We start from the raw sequence: 17,873 nt of genomic DNA, 5'->3' as shown, positions 1-17,873 counted from the left end.
ATCTGGGTGAAATCGCGTTGATCAAGTGCAATCCTTTATAATGCTCTAATCTGTATTATGACCTGAGAATGTAACTTGCTAGTGGTTTGGGGAAAATGACAGCATGGATTTAACAGCAGAAGTACATTTGGGAGCTTAATGTTCAATGTCCCTTGTCTGCCCTCTGGTGGAGTATAATGCAGCTGCACGCTCAACAACAGTTCCTCTTATTGACAAACAGCTCATTATTAGTCAATGATGTACAAATGCCTTTGGTCAGCGAAAGAATAACTTTAGCGTTTCTGCCATGTTTCTTGTTATGCTCAACACACTCAAAGTAGTGTGCAATTTTTGCCCCTCCAAAATGACTTAGGAAATAGGAGGAGCTGGATGCTTCTGCTACTGTATACTTCAAAATGTATAGTTGTCCGGACAAGAAAATAGCACACAGAGTAATCTAAAGAAAGCACATTGTTTGTTGAATGGTCTATGGTGGAACAACTGTCAAATCTATTCAGAGCGTCTTTTATGTAGAATATTTTACCAGAGCTCTTTGGTCCCTTAAATGAGAGTTTTCTACATGATTGTGTGGATGTTACTAAATGATGGCATCACTATAACATTATACAAGAGAAAAGGAAAGAAATAAAAGATCAAACTATATAACTTGTAAATATAAACCGTAATTATTAGAAAGTCCTACCAAATTGTTATGTCCAGAAAAAAGTTTTATTTAAAAAATGGAGTTATAATATATTAAAGTTTGAAAAATAATAAAAACAAAGATTATAGCAATGCATGTACATTCTAAAAGCAATCGCACGGTGCAGATGATTTTTAAGAACAAAGTTATCTACGTGTTTTTAACAAAAAACGAGTCTAAGGAGAGAACGGGGTTCACAGCTGTAGAGGTAAAGTAGAAAAACATTTAAAGATATGTCTGATGTTATGTGGCTCAGGCATGTTCAGTTTTCCTGTAATCTGTGACTTGATGGGTAAGCTCTGAGTGTGTATTATTGTTATTGAGTGAGCGAGCAGATAGGACTCCACTCTAAGCATCAAACACACCAGCGATGGTGTGAACCCTTTACCCATGCTGTGACCATCTCATCACAAGAGTAGAGTATATACCAACTGAGAGAATAGCTCTAGATACAAAGCATATAAATAGAAACACCTATAGATGAAGAAAAAGAAATTATCAGTGTGGATGCCATGATAACTTTGTGAGAAATGTAACTTTATTATTTTTTTCCTGTGAGAAAACACTGAGAGCCGAGACCTTTTGTACATACTTGCTGTGGTTGTGTGTCTAATAAAGTACAGCTCTCTTCTACGAAAATACTTGCACTTTGTCTTTGCATGGTATGTGGGCTCATAATAAATGACGCATGTGTAACTGCTGTACAATTTCCCACACTAATTTACTTAAAATACAAACCCCTTTCTTAATACATAGGTTATATAAAAATACAGCTGACTTCTCGGGGGGCTTTTTACAATTCCATTAGCATAATGAACACACATCAGAAAAGAACATAATAAAAACTGAAGCTCATAAAATACAGTGCGCATTAGTTGATCAAATTCATGCACAAATGTGAAGGTATAAAACATTTGTTTGCTGTATTATTTACAGTTTTGTTGGGTTCTGTATAAAAGATCTTCTCTGAAGTTAAGAATGTAACAGACATCAGGGACACATAAGCATGTGTGATAAATGTACAGACTGAAAATGTTTTTCTTATGTAAAAATAAATGATTGTATGAATGAATGTATGCACATAACCATCCACTGTTTACGGTAACGCCTAGTTTTCCTGTCGTGGAGCTGTTCTCCGGCCATCAGCTCTTCTGTAAGGTGAATTTCTTAAATCTGAAAACACACAAACATCAAGACTGACTATTGTTCAGATTTAAATATCATTTTGAGCAATTTCCAGACAATAACAGCTTTCATGGTCACTATCAACATATACAGACTATTTTCAATTGTAAAGACTATACAAGCTTACTGCAAAGCTTACCTACCCAATGCACTTTAAAGGGTTTGTTAAAGACTAAATAGGTGCCATATTTGTCTTGCTAGTAGCTCTAATGTGACTTGAAGTGATTGTGATATAATTTCAGATTTTGTAACGCATCATTACCTGTGATTATGCCCTCGATGGCCCCATCTGTGACCTGTGGCTTCACCTGTCTCTTCTTCAGCTCTGCGATCAGATCCATCTGAGGCATCTTGGGCATCATGGGGCCCTGAAAGACAAATATGGAGATTAACCGTTGCTTCATTTGCATCAAGATTAGAGATCTGAGAACAGATTTTGGAATACATCATATTTTTTGTGGTATTATTTTAAATTACATTAGGGAAATTCTAAATAACAGAGCCATGGAGAAAATTAAGAGACCATTCCACATGTTCATTTAATCAGCATTTCAATGTGTATTTTGGCCATTCGAGTCCAGTGTCTGTTGAATTTCAACAAAAACAAACCTCAGGAGTGACAAAGTCATCCAACAGCAGTGTGAAAGACTGACTGCATGACAAAACACATGAAAACTGTGATACAAAAAAACCTTTCCTAAATACATGCAAAGTACATACAAATATTACTGTTTTATTGCTTAAAAGTGAATATAAACTTCACTGTAAAAAATACAGCAAAAAAATAAAAAATAATTGGCAGCTGGGGGTTGAATTAAATGTTTCTCCCATTTTTCTAGTAACTTGGGGATTTTTCATGTATTTTTAAAAATATGGTCAAAAAACATAAAATGACAGGAAAGACCACAGTTACAGTTTTTTGACATTATACGTGGAAAACCTGAAAAAAAAATCCTGAAAAATTCTGTCAAATTGTTTTCTTTGTAGTATTTGAGGTCTGAAAAAATATTAAAATGTTATTTACAACTGTTTCTCCAGTTTTATTTTCTGCAAATAATTGCAAATAGAAACAATATTTTTTTGAAATTTGGAAGAAATATTGTTAGTAGTTGACAGAATGAAACAAAAATGATCATTTTCCCTAAACACATACCTATAGATAGTAAATTCAGAAAAACTGAAAATAATTTTGAAATTGTCTCTTAATGTTTTCCGCGGCTGCAAATACAGTGTGGACAATTTGAAGCCATTTGCCATTCACTTGCTCCCAATGAGGTGATAGGGAGTACCGACTGAACATGAAGAATTGTCAAACCTTTTGAGGGCTGCTGTCTTTCTTTTTCGGAGAGGGGGCCGTCTGTTCTTCTGCAGCACTCTCTTGCTTCTTCTTCAGCTCATTGTCCTGTTCTGCTTGCTGTGCAGTCATTAATATACAACAATGCCATTAGCTTTGCTCTTTGTATACATCTCTGCTCATTTCACATGTCTGTTTAATATTCTATTATACATGCAATTCCCTTTCCATAGACATGTGATCAAAGGACGTCATGATATTCTTTGAATATGTTTGTCTTGATATGAATATTTACAACAGCATTAGTATAAATAGTGTTGATGGTAAATCTCTCACCTTATAAGCTTTGATAAACCTTACAAAGAGTGGGAAGAACATGGACGGCTGAGTTGTCTTTGGGTTTTCTCCAAAGTACTCGACTACAGACACATAGGCCTCCTTGTTTGAGGAAGAGAAAGAACGTGATTTGCATCAGTCATGCAAATAATTCATTTGTGTGCATGTGCTTATGTTGCAGTAGCTAGCATGCACGCTTCAGTGGTCTCACCTGTGCGGTCTTGCCATCTTTAACAAGTGAATCTAGAACATCACTGTTTGCTTTAACAAACTCTTTCAGCGCTGGAATGTCATCCTGCACCAGGAATTCCTTCTGGGTCCCTTCCATTCCTCTCTCCAGAGATCTGACGTCCTGTAGCACACCGTCCAAAGACACTGAGAGAGAAGTGAACGATAATCGATGAGCATTGATCTGTACAGTGTATGTGTATGTTTTTCATTTGAAAATATGTGTTACCCATTGCAGCCTTGTCTATAAAGCGGAGTTCTGTGTGGAAGGAGGTCAGCTCAGGGTATTTCTCATGTACCATACTTGAAATAAAATGCATCAAAGTCTGCGATCGGTCTGTGGACTTTGTGTCTAACAGCTGGAAGACATGAGAGAGAGCACGAAAACTTTAAGTTGTATTGTAAAATTGTAAGCTGCTACTCACATTTGATCCCCCAACATTGAAATGTACATAAAACTGAAGTGCTACATCAAAACACGACACTCACCAGATCAAGACTCTGAAGACGGAATCCATACGCTGTCCCTCTTTTATTACTGTTCATGTAGTTCCCGAATGCCAGAATGATCTATAGCACGAGATTGACAATAGTTCAGACTGCTGTGAAGGAGAACGGCATTAATGTTTCTAAAAACAAATGTGATGGACAGAGCTGCTCACCTCTAACATCTTTTTAAGCTTAGACGAAGACTTGATCGACACGGAAGCTGCTATGATGGCATCCAGTTGCTATAGAAACAGATGGGACGAAGTGATGGATTTTTAATGAAACTCATGTGTTGTGAGGTGGGGTTTTAGAATAATGTGATGTCAACTGACCGGCTGCAGGCGTTTCACACTCTCGGGAAAGTTGCCCATGAAGGTGAGGGTGTTGATTCGCTGAGCGAGGCGTGGGATTTTAACAAAACGACTCATGAAGCGATCCTCCTCGCTCAGCTCTTCCAGTGGGCGTCCTTCTTTCTCGTAGTTCTGGAGAAGCTTCTTCTCTTACTCTGATGGGATAAAACGCTCCAGGAGCTCCAAAAAGTCGAGACTCAGAGACTGATCATACCTGGAAGCAAATAGAAAATGTGATTAAAGGCAAAAAAACAACTAAACCAGCTTGAATATTTTGTAGGGGATAAAGATACATACGTCTCAATAGCGGTGCAGATGGCATCGGGACTCATGCCTCCCTTGCGGAGGGTGATGGCAAGGTTTTTGGCTTTGTTAGCCTCCAGAAGAGATACTTTACTGGGGGCTTTCTCAGCCACCTTGACCTTGATCTTCGAAAGATCTGCAGGAGAACCCTGGGCTTTGGTTTTAAACTGCTCCGCAAACATATCCATATTCAACTCCTGTGAGATGCAATTAATAAAGGAATCAATTCAAATAGCTGATTCATTATTTCAAATGCATTGGAAGTATCTGTGCATTTTGCTTGTACCCCTAACACGTGCTCATCATCCAGCTCGCTGAAAACTGTTCCTGTCACTTGATTGGGCTTCAGAGCTTGCCAGTTCAGCAAAGGCATCCTGAACTTTGTTTGTATTGGCTTCCGGCTCTTCGCTCCTGTGTGAATGGATAAAAACATGACTGCAATGTCATTGCAAGCTCCATGCATGTCCGTATTTCATTTAACTACATTAACTGTTGTCCCCTCACCTGTGTCAGCTCCAGGTGCAGGGGGAGCACCCGGAGGGGGTGGCGGCCCAAAGCCAGGCGGGGGTGGAGGCGGTGGTGGTCCACCACCACCAGGAGGGGGAGGAGGTGGGGGAGGAGGAGCACCTCCACATCCAGGGAGAGGGGGTGGTGGTGGTGGTGGAGGAGGAGGTGGGGGTGCTGCAGCTCCAGGTAGTGGAGGAGGTGGAGGCGGGGCTGCGACTGGAGGGGGCGGGGCTTGTGCAGCAGGCTCTGATACTGTAACTATTAAAGGAAAGTTCAAGTCCAAAAGATATTGGTTTGATGTTTTAAGGAAGAGAAAGGGACAGATAGTTCTGTACCTGTGTGAGTGACGGTTTTCTCTATGATGACTGGAATGACTTCAATGTCTAGACTTCCAGATGCCGTGCGCTGCAGACGGACCAAACCTTTCTCCTGTAGGTCCTTCAGCTTCTGCTCCAGTCTGGACTCCTCTTCACTCACTTTCTCTCGGTTTCTTTCTCTCTCTGTATGTGATGGTTGAGACAGACGCTCCTGCTCTCGTTCTCTCTCTCTTTGAATCTCTCGTTCTCTCTCTCTCTGCTGCAAAGTGCTCACCTGAGCACATGACTCTTTCAAGCTCTCCTGTTAAACACACACACATACAGGTTTAGATTTGGACACTGGATGAAACTTGACTTCTACCACAGTTAGAACTAAAAAGTATGCTCCACAATGGTAAAGTAAAAACTATAACAAATGGGGTTGCATAGATGGATGCATACAACAAAAGTTTAAACGTATGATTTGTAATGAACAGAATATAGTATGGATAGTATGCAAGCAGTGTGGAGTAGTGTGGTACCTTCAACAGTGCTGCCTCTTTTGTGCTCTGCATGAGCTGTTGCTCCAGTTCTGCCATTTTTTCCACTGCTCCATTCTCACATTCCTGCAGTCTGGCATTCAGCTATAACACAACACACACATGGAAGTGTCAGTATTGCATACTTACAATATACTTTCAGCCATATGTGTGGCATACTGTTAATAATTACGTGCAAATATGCTTGTGTGCCCAGTGTACTGTATGTGTGTATTTAACCTGTGCATTGGTGTCCTGCAGTTCTGCGACGTGGTCAATTATTTCGGGTTTATTCTCCGCATCCTCCAGCAGAGCTCCCACATCAAAGACATTATCTAAGTATGCTTGGATCTGCACTTGCAACTTCTCACTTTCCATCTCTTTTAGGGACTGAAGACACACAAACAAACATACAATTTTAAGGTAGAAAGATCCAGCACAGTTTCATCATGATCCTGCTTGTGCATACTGTTATAAAGTGTATTCAAGTGTGCTATTCGCATACTTTTTATAAACTAAAACTAAGAAAAGAATACTTTTTATGTAATTCTCAGAAATATACTAGGTGTACTTTTTATAAAAACAGAAGTGTAAACTATACTAAAGTAAAACTAAAGTATACCCAAACGTGCACTCTTTATAAACTAAAAAGTGGACCAAATTTGTCCCAAATTTTCAAATAGTACAATTACTGTACATGCTTTACGGGATAGTTCAGTCAAAACTAAAGAAATTTGTCAGAATTGTTCCCCTCTGTTGAACACAATAGAAGATATTTTGAGAAATATCTCAGTGTTTTTTGTCTTTACAATGGAAGTAAATGGGGGCTAATGTATTTCAGTTACATTCTTCAGAATATGTTTTGTGTTCTGCAGAACAACGAAAGTCATACAGGTTTGAAATGACAAGAGGAATTATGACAGAAATTTCCTTTTTGGGTGAACTATCCCTTTCAGTGATACTTCAGTATACTATGCTTTAATTCAGTGATAAGCTTATTTATGAAGTAGATATGCTTTAATAAACTAGTGAACTGTACTGTACATTGTGTTTACCTCTAAGTACTGGTCAAGACCCAGCTGGGTAAACTCATATTGAAGATGTACACGGAAGTTCATGTTCTCCACCGAGTGGACCACAATGTTAATGAACTGCATGCACGCCACCTATAAAGAAACCCATTGAATCATGAATCCTGTGATCACATTATAACATATGGTAATATCACAAAACAATGCAGTAGCTGAATCTTCTTCATAACAGGTAATGAGTGGTCAGAACTCACCATGAAGTCTATGTTGCTGTCATCATGCATGAAGTATTCCATGAGCTTCTCAAAGCGGTTCTTCTCTCCACTCACCTGTGCCACATAATATTACTATATCATGTCTATTTATTTGTGACATTAGTATGTGTGGCATTGCGTGTTAAACCTAGAAAGGTATTAAATGACCCTACATACTGTAAATAGTTCAGTATGTGTGTGTGTGTCTGGCCTTACATCTTTAAAGTTGTTAAAGGCAGAGATGATGATGTCATGTCCTCCTCTCACCAGACACACCGCTGCCAGCAGTTCAAGCACCAAAGCCTTAGTCCTGCGTGACATATGCACAACGTATAACAGTATATAACCAACATCCACTGACAGTCACCTCGACCCACACGAGTTACATAAAACCACATACCTTGGGTTTTTGTTGTTGAGACTAAGTCCAATTTCATTGACACATCTGGGGTGATTCATGACCAACGTGAAGCCTGACTGTTCCAAAAAAGAACAAATGAGTCATGTCAGGTTCTCCTAGAATGACCTTTCTAGTATCTTTAGAGTAGATCTGTAAATACCTGGTAATTCATGATAGCACGCAGACACATAATGCACAGGTGAACGTCATCTCTTTGGCTGGCCAAGCGAGCATTTCGAAGAGTTTTTCTGCTCTGGGCCAAAGAAGTTATTCTGATATGGAAAGGGATAGAATAAATAAACTATGAGCACTGGAAATGAGAACAAGCTAGTTATAGTTTCGGTATATTTTGTTGTGTTATGTACTCACCGGATAGTGAGTGCTCGCGCAGCTCTGGTCATCCCGTGTGTAGGAGTATGATTGACATTTTTGGCCAGATCTTCCACCGATCTCTCTGACAGCCTCCTGCCATCTGATACTGAGCTGCCATTTTCCACAGAGTCCATCTCAAACCTGAGAACCATGTCAACATCATCAGTTTCATTTATTTAGGGGTGAGACTACATTTAACAGGAAGAGTTCAATCTATTTACATCTGAAGAAATAGAGCTGGTAGCGGCAAAAAAAGTCTTCATAGACAATGACTGTTGACTCAAGTAACAACAGAATAAACGTACGGTGCATCGCTCTGAGCGTAGGACAAGTAGTCCACAAGGACATCCAAACCTTGGTTTTCCTCATTAAGAAACTCCTGAGCCCACCTACTAAATAACAAAGTATTATAGGACATGTTAGGAAATAGGTCTAAAATAATAAAGAACAGAAAAGGCTGACCCTCAAAATAAATCACTAACCCTATGTGATTGGTTCTCAGAGAGATCTCCAGTTCTCTCAGGACTTGTGTTGACTCCTGCAAACGTTTCTTGAACTGTGGAGAAGGAATCACAGAGATGAGATGATCAATCACTTGCTGTGCATCAAGACTTTGACTGTGTTAACTTTGTTTTTGAAGGCGGTCTGTGTGTGTCACCACTGACATGTCAGACGCAAAAATGAAAGACAATATGAAGGTGTGAGAGAGATGACTGTACTGACCCTGCGTGTCACTCCGCCCTGGTCCTGGTAGAAGCTCTTGATTTTAGTCAGATAAGCTGAGGGAGGGTTCTTCACCTGAAATCTCTCCTAATGGACCCAGAAAGCATCAGCACGCTAAATTATATATTTTTTTCTATTATGCCAAAAATAATTTCAAAACGTCATTTTTTGTAAGTGGATGCAGCAAAATCGCTTACAAAAATGGCCAGAAACACACCTACAAGCTTCACTCGCTGCTGGCCGCTTTTTGAGAACTACACACTCAAGTTATCTGGTATCTATGTAAAGCTCCGAATTTCTGATTTCGGGTTCATTTATTGTCCACGACACCATTACAGCGGTAAGCCAATGGAGAGCGTTAAAACAAACCTGTTTCTTCTTAGCAGCGACCTGCTACAGCGCCTCTGATTAACATTTTCAAAGGTGATTTTCTCAATATTTTTATTTTTTGCACCCTCAGATTCCAGTTTTAAATAGTTGTATCTCGACCAGATATAATCCTATCCTAACAAACCATAGCCTACATCAATGGAAAGCTTGTTTTTTTCAGTTTTCCGATGATGGAAAATGTCAATTTCGAAAAATTGACCATAAGATTGGTTTTATTGTCCAGGGTCACGTATACTACATATATATATATATATATATATATATATATATATATATATTGTTCAGAATACGTTTCGATTGTGTGCCCCAGTTGCCTCAACAACTTTTTGGCATGCACAGCTCAGAGCCGTTGAAAAACAGAGTTGCGACACTCGCATAGATGTCGGTTCGAAGAATGAAATGCGGAAGTATCTCGTGTCATTGAGGGCTCTATTCGGTTGTTAAGTGGTTGTTGCTAGAAGGGATACAGCTACGGCCGGAAGTGGTGCAAAATCTCATCATATAATTAAAATAAATTACATTAGATTACATTAGCTAACGCCTACACCTACCCCAATCCTAAACTTAACCTTACAATAATAAAAAAATATTAATCAACTGTTTTCAGCGTGCACCCAGTGGAGGTAGCTGTATCCCGTCTAGTCAAAACCTTGTTAAGTGGAGACGTAAGGAATTCCGTTTCCGGGTCCAAGCATCTATTCATTTCAAGTGGGGCTACAGCTTAAACAGCTGTTAATGAGCACTGTTTACTCACATCGCATATTTAAGCGTAGCATTTATTAACTCACAGTATATAGGCTACAACAGTCTCAAGGCTTACGGAATCTCCGACATCAATATTTGAATAAATTATGAAAAATGAATCACTGACTGGCCATGTGGGATTTTGTTACGAAGATAAAGGTTAGCATTGTGGTCCACCCTTTTACAGCTCCGCCATGAGCGTATATTAGCTTTTTTTGTTGTTTGCCTATAGCATCTTATTGAGCGTTTGGACCCGGACACAGTATATGACCTTCCATATATGGAAGCATATATTCAACAAATTGTTTATTTAATAAAATGAACATACAACAGAATTCAACAAATCGTTTATTTAAAGGGGTGTTGCAATGATGTGTCATGCATTCTGACTTCTTTGCAATGTTAAACGTGCTGTCTTCTCATGCTTAACATGGTCAACTTGTCAAAAAACGAGTTGGGCGTATTACGTAGTATCTCTGTGCTCGATACACTCCCCCAGCGATCGTACAGGTTTCGTAAAGTTTTTTTCGAACATATAAAACTGTTTCGTAACAATTTTTCTTAGTCCCTTATTGGACAATTCTCCCGGAAAAGCACGCGGCACGCCCACGCGGCAGCAAGGAGAGCAGGAGAAGGAGCATGCGCAGACGTCACTTTCACCTGTGTGCAGGAGAGAGAGAGAGAGCATACGTTCGCAAAGTTCAGGTGTTTGTTTGTTCACTGCATTTGGGTGATGAATGTTATATAAACGGTGGATATAACGCTGGATTTGGAGATCGTTTGAAACTGATATATGGAGCCGTCCCAGCACTAAAAGATGCCGGACATGAACCGCATGCGGTGAGTGAAACTGATGTCTGTGTTTTGTTGGCAATGGATGTGCACGTGCTTTAGTTCAGCCTACCCCTCCCACCCGCACGCGCCTTATGATTTCGAAAATAATCGTACAGCTGTATCTATCTTTTTTAAATGTGATCAAACTAAATACTCTTTGAAGATACGAAGTATGCAATACTACTCTATAGATACTCAAGATTAATATGAGATTGGCAGAAACCGCGTGTGTTAGGGCCGCTTTAATTCAATTATTACACAATAAAATAATAATATAAATTAATATTAACATAAATTAAATATAAATAGTTATATTATTAGACACTAGCCAAACACAAACCGGAAGTCAACTGGGGGTCAGGAGCGCACGTCCATAAATTAAATAATAAAATCTCTTACTGACTGATTTTTTTGTCTTGTTCATTTTCAGCCTTCTTTGTGATGCATTTACTTGCAATCATTGATTATTTATTGATAAATTACTTGTGCATTTTTATGTAAATGTCTTAACATAATTTAACATTGGTGAATGAAACAGATGAATTCATGCATTAATATATTACACATTATGCAATCTTCCTATTAGAGGTCTTCTCGGGTCCAAAGATCTTTACCTGACCCGAAATAACCCGAATCACTTTTTACCCGAACCCGACGTGCATAAATTATATATATTTTTAAAGAAAGACATGTCCCGAGACAGACCCAATAAAGTTACACCCGAGTCCGACCCGACCCAGCGTAAAAAGATTTGAACCCGGCTGGACCCGAATGTAAACATCTTCGACGCAGCCCCGCACTCACCAGCCTGACCATCGGAGGTAGGCTACAGAAACAAATCCTAGTGGCCTGGTAACCAGTTCGGCTCGCTGCTCGGTTTATTTTCATTTTATTTACGCATTAGCCTATATTTTGTGTTATTGTGATTTCAGAATTCGTCTTTCAGTTGTATCCAGTGGATATGAAAAACTAGGTCAATAAAAATGAAATTGATAGGGCAATAAATCGTTGCTCCTCTTGTTGCAATTGGCAACTTTGGCAAATGGCGCAACAGAAAACTCAGGATAAAGACGCGAAACAGTATAAAGAGACAGTTTAATCCAGTTTTCATTATTGACAGGTCTGGCTCAACATAAATTAGCCTACCATCCAGCCACACGATGTCGCAAGAGGTGGGTTGGCAACTGCACGCACACACGAGCAATGCACTGTTTATGCACGGGACAGTTCGGGTCTTCTCGGGTCTATGCAACAAAAACATATTTATTTTAAATTACCTGAGACCCGAAGACACTAATATTATACCGGATTAGATCGTCTTTTAGATACGAACCCGCTCGGTTCGGACCTCAGGTTTTGGATCTAAGTGGACCCGTGAAGACCTCTACTTCCTAGTCAAATTAAACACACAAATGTATTAATACTGTCTGTCTAACACTCATCAGACAAAATAGTATTATAAATTTAATCAACATATTAATCAGTGCATATATTGTGTTGGCATTTGGTGAAATTTGTCGCAAATACTGCTGCTTCCACTGTCTCTCCCGCTTAAACCCATTCAAACAGACTGACAGTTTGGAATTGAGAGCTCCATGAACCACGTGACTACGCGGCAGCGAGATCAAAATGTGTCGCAACTCTTTTTTCTTATCGGCTCTGGCACAGCTAAAGGTTTGCATCTCAGTTGTCATAGAGACACAAATATCAACACAGGAAGTGCGTAACCACTGTTTCACCACCTCCAGGTTCTGACATCATGCCATTACAGTTTCTCTTGTTCAACTGCTCACAGTTTTGACCTTACTTCATTAACCACAAGCTTCAAAATACATAAAAACATACATTCCGTGTCTTTTTTTCTGAACATTGTAAATATCGTAAAAGAATAAATTACATTTACTGAAGCACAAAAGTAACATTTTGCATTTGATTGAATATTAAGTGTATCCTCACAATACATAATGTGAAAGGAATAACAGATTCAGGTTTATTAATGAGTAGGGATGATAATATTTATCGCTTGCAATGTCATTCAACCTGTCAGACTTTTTTCCAACAGAACATAAAAGAAGATATTTTGAAGAACACTTCACCAAACCACATGAGCCCCCTTTAACTTCCATTGTATTGACACAAAACCTCTCATTTCTCAAAACATATTCTTTTGTGTTCAACAGAAGAAAGAGTCATAGACAGATTTTGAATGACAAGATGGTGAATAAAATGACAGAATTTTTCTTTGTGGGTGTATTGTCTCTTTAAGAAGTATGCAGAGCTACCCCCTCCCCCAGAAAGAATTTCAAGTCCTATTTCTGTCATAGTTTTGATATGTCTAAATGTGGTCAACAGACATGTACTGTTTAACTGCTCAGAAATGTAATGATATACTCATAATGGAGAAATGAGGGGAAGAGTCACGCTACAATTCAAATGGGTTTAAATGATTGATAGTGAGCGCTTTGATGTCATGATTTAAAATGATTATCAACTCACCTGATCACAGACCAGCTCCCATTTCTTCTCATTGTCATACTGACTGAGAAGCTTCATCTTATCTGGAGGCAGATTCATGGAGCTCTGGGAACAGAGATTGGAGGGAAAGCTGTGCATCAGGTCAGTTGTCTTAAGCAGGGTTGTGCACATGAACAGATCCATTTAGTAAAAGGTTTGCCAATTCCTTCATAATACCAAATTCTAATGCCTTCAGCGATTTATGGGTTTGACAATTAGATGGAGACTTTTGATAGCGTTTCATTTACCTTTCGTCATAAATGTAACAGAGGACAGTGATGCATGACATCAGTGCAGCGGATCAGCGGGAAATGTGATCATTATTTCTACAAAACTGATTCTTGAGTACTGAGACTAAAAATATACATTTTTACTATTGAAATAATCCACAGTTTTTCACTTCTGTCCCTCAGATACAGCAATGACGAAATGGGCATGTTATTTTTTGTAAGGACCTTAAATGGGGGAAGTTTTCTAAAATCCCCAACACTTTCTTTATTCTTTGTATGAAATACCATGGTTGTAACAGAAAATATAAGCATCATTTCTTTAAAACCCGACCAGATTTACCAGAACCTTGTCCTTGTTGAGCATATACAAAGTGACATAATTTTTGAATAATCTAATGAAGTCCAATGATGTCTAAATGTCAGGACATATAGAAAACCGTATTCCTGTCAAAACATATTTGTTGAGTTACATGTAAGACATATGAAGTCTTGGGTTATGGTTTGGGGGCAAGTGGGCTTTGACCTGAGTGAGTTATTATGTAATAAATCATAATCTAATGAAATGTTCTCTCACTTCTTTTTTAGGTTGCACAACCTTATGATAACGATTACCGTTAGTCCTCTATCTTATTTCAACAATATCCCAGCACTCGATTTACCCTTAAGTGTTTTGAATCTCTTTAATATCACTATTATGCTGTGTTCGTCATCACTCTGATGCAATGCCACTTCCTGAAAAGGGCTGTGCCATTAAAAGAAATTAAATAAAAAAAGTTTCAATTCAACCTTATACCTAATACACTTTAGCAACAAACATTTTTAGCTTTGTACTGTCACCCAGTAAATGCATCTGTAAAGCAAACTGACAGGGTGCGGTTTGTGGAAAGGGGTGTAAAGTGCCGTCTAGAAACGCTGTGTTCTTGGGTGTTTCCTCCAGAAGCAGCTAGAAGCTTCCGCTTTGAGAGTGGTCTTCTATTTCGCTTGTGTGCAAAAAGAGTAGTTGGCAACTTTAGGTAGATACTGAGCAGATAGAAAAAAACAGCAAGAACAACAAGGTTGGGCTGGGAGGAGGACATACTGTGTGGTCAACGGTACTTAAACAGAAAGTGAAAAGAGACTACATTATTATCGTATAACAAATGAATGGGCTTAAGAAAATGATGTGAAAATTAATTACTTCATAATGTGGCGCTTACACCATATACAGCATGTATCCAGTAACACAAAATGGTTTTACATGACTCTGTAGGCCTAATCTTACGTACAATAAAAGTGGAGAATGAATAAGGATAACTCCGATAATTTGGACTTTAAAGAATTTAAAATGTTCATATTGATATTTTTGAAGATTTGTTCATTTAAAATGATATGCCACAGCCAATAAAGGTGACATTACATTTAGGAGGATAACGGATTATCTTTAAGTGGTTAAACACTGATGAGACTATGTCACTGCAGTCTTACACTGTACTTAAAGGGACAGTTCACCCAAACATAAAAATTCTGTCATCATTTATTCACCCTTGAGTTGTTCCAAATTTGTTTAAATTACTTTGTTGTGATGAACACAGAGAAAGATATTTGAACGAATGTTTGTAACCAAACAGATCTTGGCCATCATTGACTGCCATGAAAAATGTCAATGGTAATCAAAAGTGCCCCAGAACCGTTTGCTTTCCTACATTCTTCAAAATATCTTCTTTTGTGTTCAACAGAACAAAGAAATGGAAGTCGATGGTGGCCAAGAACTGTTTTATTACAAGCATTTTTCCAAATATCTTTCTCTGTGTTCATACAGATTTGGAACAACTTGAGGGTGAGTAAATGAAGACAATGAATTTTCCTTTTTGGGTGAACTGTTCCTTTACAGACAATTGTGAGGTCAGCGGTTACACAAGGGCCTCTTCTGGTCCCATGACTTCTCTTAAGAGGTTTCTTAATTTGTCACGCCGCCACTGCAAGTTCCTGAACGAAAAGACCATGTGGAACTAATGTGACAGTATTCTTATTGTGTCAGTCTTGGTAATAAATTATGTTTACATTGGATGGATGCCAGAAGGGTTTTACTGAATTATTATTATTTTTTCAAATGTCAAGTGAAATACTGTATTTAATTGCATGTGTCAGCTTCTTCTGCAATATCTGTGTTGCTCTAGCTACTCCTGTATGTAATGCTAGAGAGAGAAAATGTAATCAAGTCAAACTGTTTATGTACTTCCTAGCAACGTGCTATTTTTTTTTTCATTAAAACAGGAAGGTTCTGTGACTAACTGCCTCATTGGAATATTGTCTTTGGTTTAGAGTTAAATATTGTGAATGTTATCATGTCTGTGGATAACTCACTCACCAAAACCACATTGAAGCGCTCTTCCAGCTCTTCTTCGGGGGGCATTGGTAGTTTTGGAGGGGCACTTTTCTTTTTGGGTATAGAGGGAGTGGGGTAAATCCCACCTGTTGAGCCCTTGCTCTCCTGCCCTTCCATCTGTTCCAACCCACCTGCTGCATTACCCATCACGGTCTTCCTTAGGAATTCCAGGATATTGATCTGAGAACCACCACTGACAAGTCCAAAAGCCCAGTCTCTTAAAAAAAACGATTCAATACCAAACAGCTCCTCAATCCACTGGTAGAAAAAATACACAGACGTGTTCAAGGTCAGTCAGGTCCAGAACTGGTGGAAGCACACAGACTCCCTTTTAGAATGTGCTGTCAGTACAATCAAAGCTTAGAAATGTCCAACACTGAGCGTAAATTGAACGCAAGCAACCTTGTCCATTCCAGAATGATGTAACCTGAAGCTGTCCAAAGAAAGAGAATTCAGAAAGATCACACTTCACAAATCGAAAAACCCAAAATATTGAGTATTCTCCGCTTTCAAAATGGAGGAAAAAACACATGCACATTTGCTTAGTAAAAAAAAGGAACGAGTGATACTTCTGTTTATACTTTCACAATAAAGACAAGAGAAGTCCAGAGTTGATCTCCTCCAGTGTCTCGGTGTAAAACATGATGGTTACCGGTCCAATTGGCCTTTATCCAGGAGTCTCAGCCTTCTACTTGAGTGTTGGAGCATCTTTCTCAAAACGTTCTGTGTGTCCGCACCTTCCTCCGATCAACAGTACAAAGGTGTCTTTCGACAGGAAAATGCAGATGTTTGCGAATTTACATGAAGGCACCTGTCCAGACACACTATTGTGTGTTGCTAAAATGAAGGAGAAGCAAGTGTGCGGGCAGAAGGAAACCACAGAAAAAGCAGAAGCATCACAGCTTCCTGAACACCTCACACTACAAAAAGAGAGCTAGAGAGAGAGAGAGAACGAGAGCGTATCAAATAGTAGTTACAGATACTAACATGTTTGGCCTTTGCATCTGGCCATGTGTTTAACTGAAAAAATAACATACTTCTCTTGTGTAGATGCCTGTTAAAGCCCTTTAATTGTATATTTTGGATATCCTGTTATACAGTATACATACTTGTCTTACATGATCATGTCATATAGCAGCAAACCATCTAGAAGCACAAAAGATAACGATTAAGCATGTTATCTCACTATACTGAATTGATTTTAAGCAAGTGTTTACCATTGGTTGGAAAACAGAGAATTCCTCTCATCCCATTGGTTAAGCCAATGCTATGTTACTATTGGGATGGTCAGAATTATGATAGTGCCAGTGTTTTTTCTTCTTCTTGAAATTCAACCTACAAATTAGACACCATTATTTTTGCATATTAATCTAGGATATGAAAAGTATTTTAACAGAAAACGTACACATTTGATTCGTTCCGTAAGAGTTCATGTGTTTCAAGAAGATCCTGTAGAGTTTTCTACTTTGTCCGTTAACCTTTAGTAGAGCACCACCATGTGGAATACAAAAACAAACACACTGTTCATCTTGATGGAAAGGTAGGTCTTTATATCTGATAAAAGACTATGTTTGCAAGATGCAATCACACTAGTCCAAAAGCACTTCCTGTTTCAGATTTCACATTGACTTAATTTGGCTACATATTTTTTAAAAGTGCTCGTGGTAATGTGCTTATTAAAAATGTGCTTATTAAAATGGTCTGTACAGTCAATGCAATAAGTTACATTGTGACCTTGCCTGTGAAAACCCAGCTTAAGCCATTTTTTTGCGTGATACTGTTTTTTTGTGTGTGTGAATGTAAAACA

At 38.7% G+C, this 17,873-nt stretch overlaps 1 protein-coding gene across 1 annotated transcript; it reads right to left on the bottom strand.

The window, feature by feature from the left end:
- Positions 1–1,198: 1,198 nt before the first annotated feature.
- fmnl1a (formin-like 1a) lies at positions 1,199–16,933 on the bottom strand. The gene is given in 26 exon segments (XM_057346557.1): positions 1,199–1,855; positions 2,130–2,235; positions 3,183–3,281; positions 3,498–3,599; positions 3,709–3,872; positions 3,955–4,084; positions 4,215–4,295; positions 4,388–4,456; positions 4,547–4,778; positions 4,862–5,064; positions 5,154–5,278; positions 5,372–5,632; positions 5,710–5,992; positions 6,213–6,314; positions 6,450–6,599; positions 7,265–7,375; positions 7,495–7,569; positions 7,711–7,804; positions 7,895–7,971; positions 8,055–8,166; positions 8,264–8,407; positions 8,572–8,655; positions 8,749–8,822; positions 8,990–9,076; positions 13,454–13,537; positions 16,049–16,933. Coding segments are annotated over 26 exon segments (3,279 nt in total). The 5' UTR covers positions 16,214–16,933; the 3' UTR covers positions 1,199–1,790.
- Between the last annotated feature and the right edge of the window lie 940 nt (positions 16,934–17,873).

Source organism: Triplophysa rosa, linkage group LG11 (assembly GCF_024868665.1).
Source record: "Triplophysa rosa linkage group LG11, Trosa_1v2, whole genome shotgun sequence".
In the NCBI taxonomy this organism is placed as follows: domain Eukaryota; kingdom Metazoa; phylum Chordata; class Actinopteri; order Cypriniformes; family Nemacheilidae; genus Triplophysa; species Triplophysa rosa.
The sequence above is the reverse complement of the archived record's forward strand: the minus strand, read 5'-3'. Positions and strand labels throughout refer to the sequence as shown.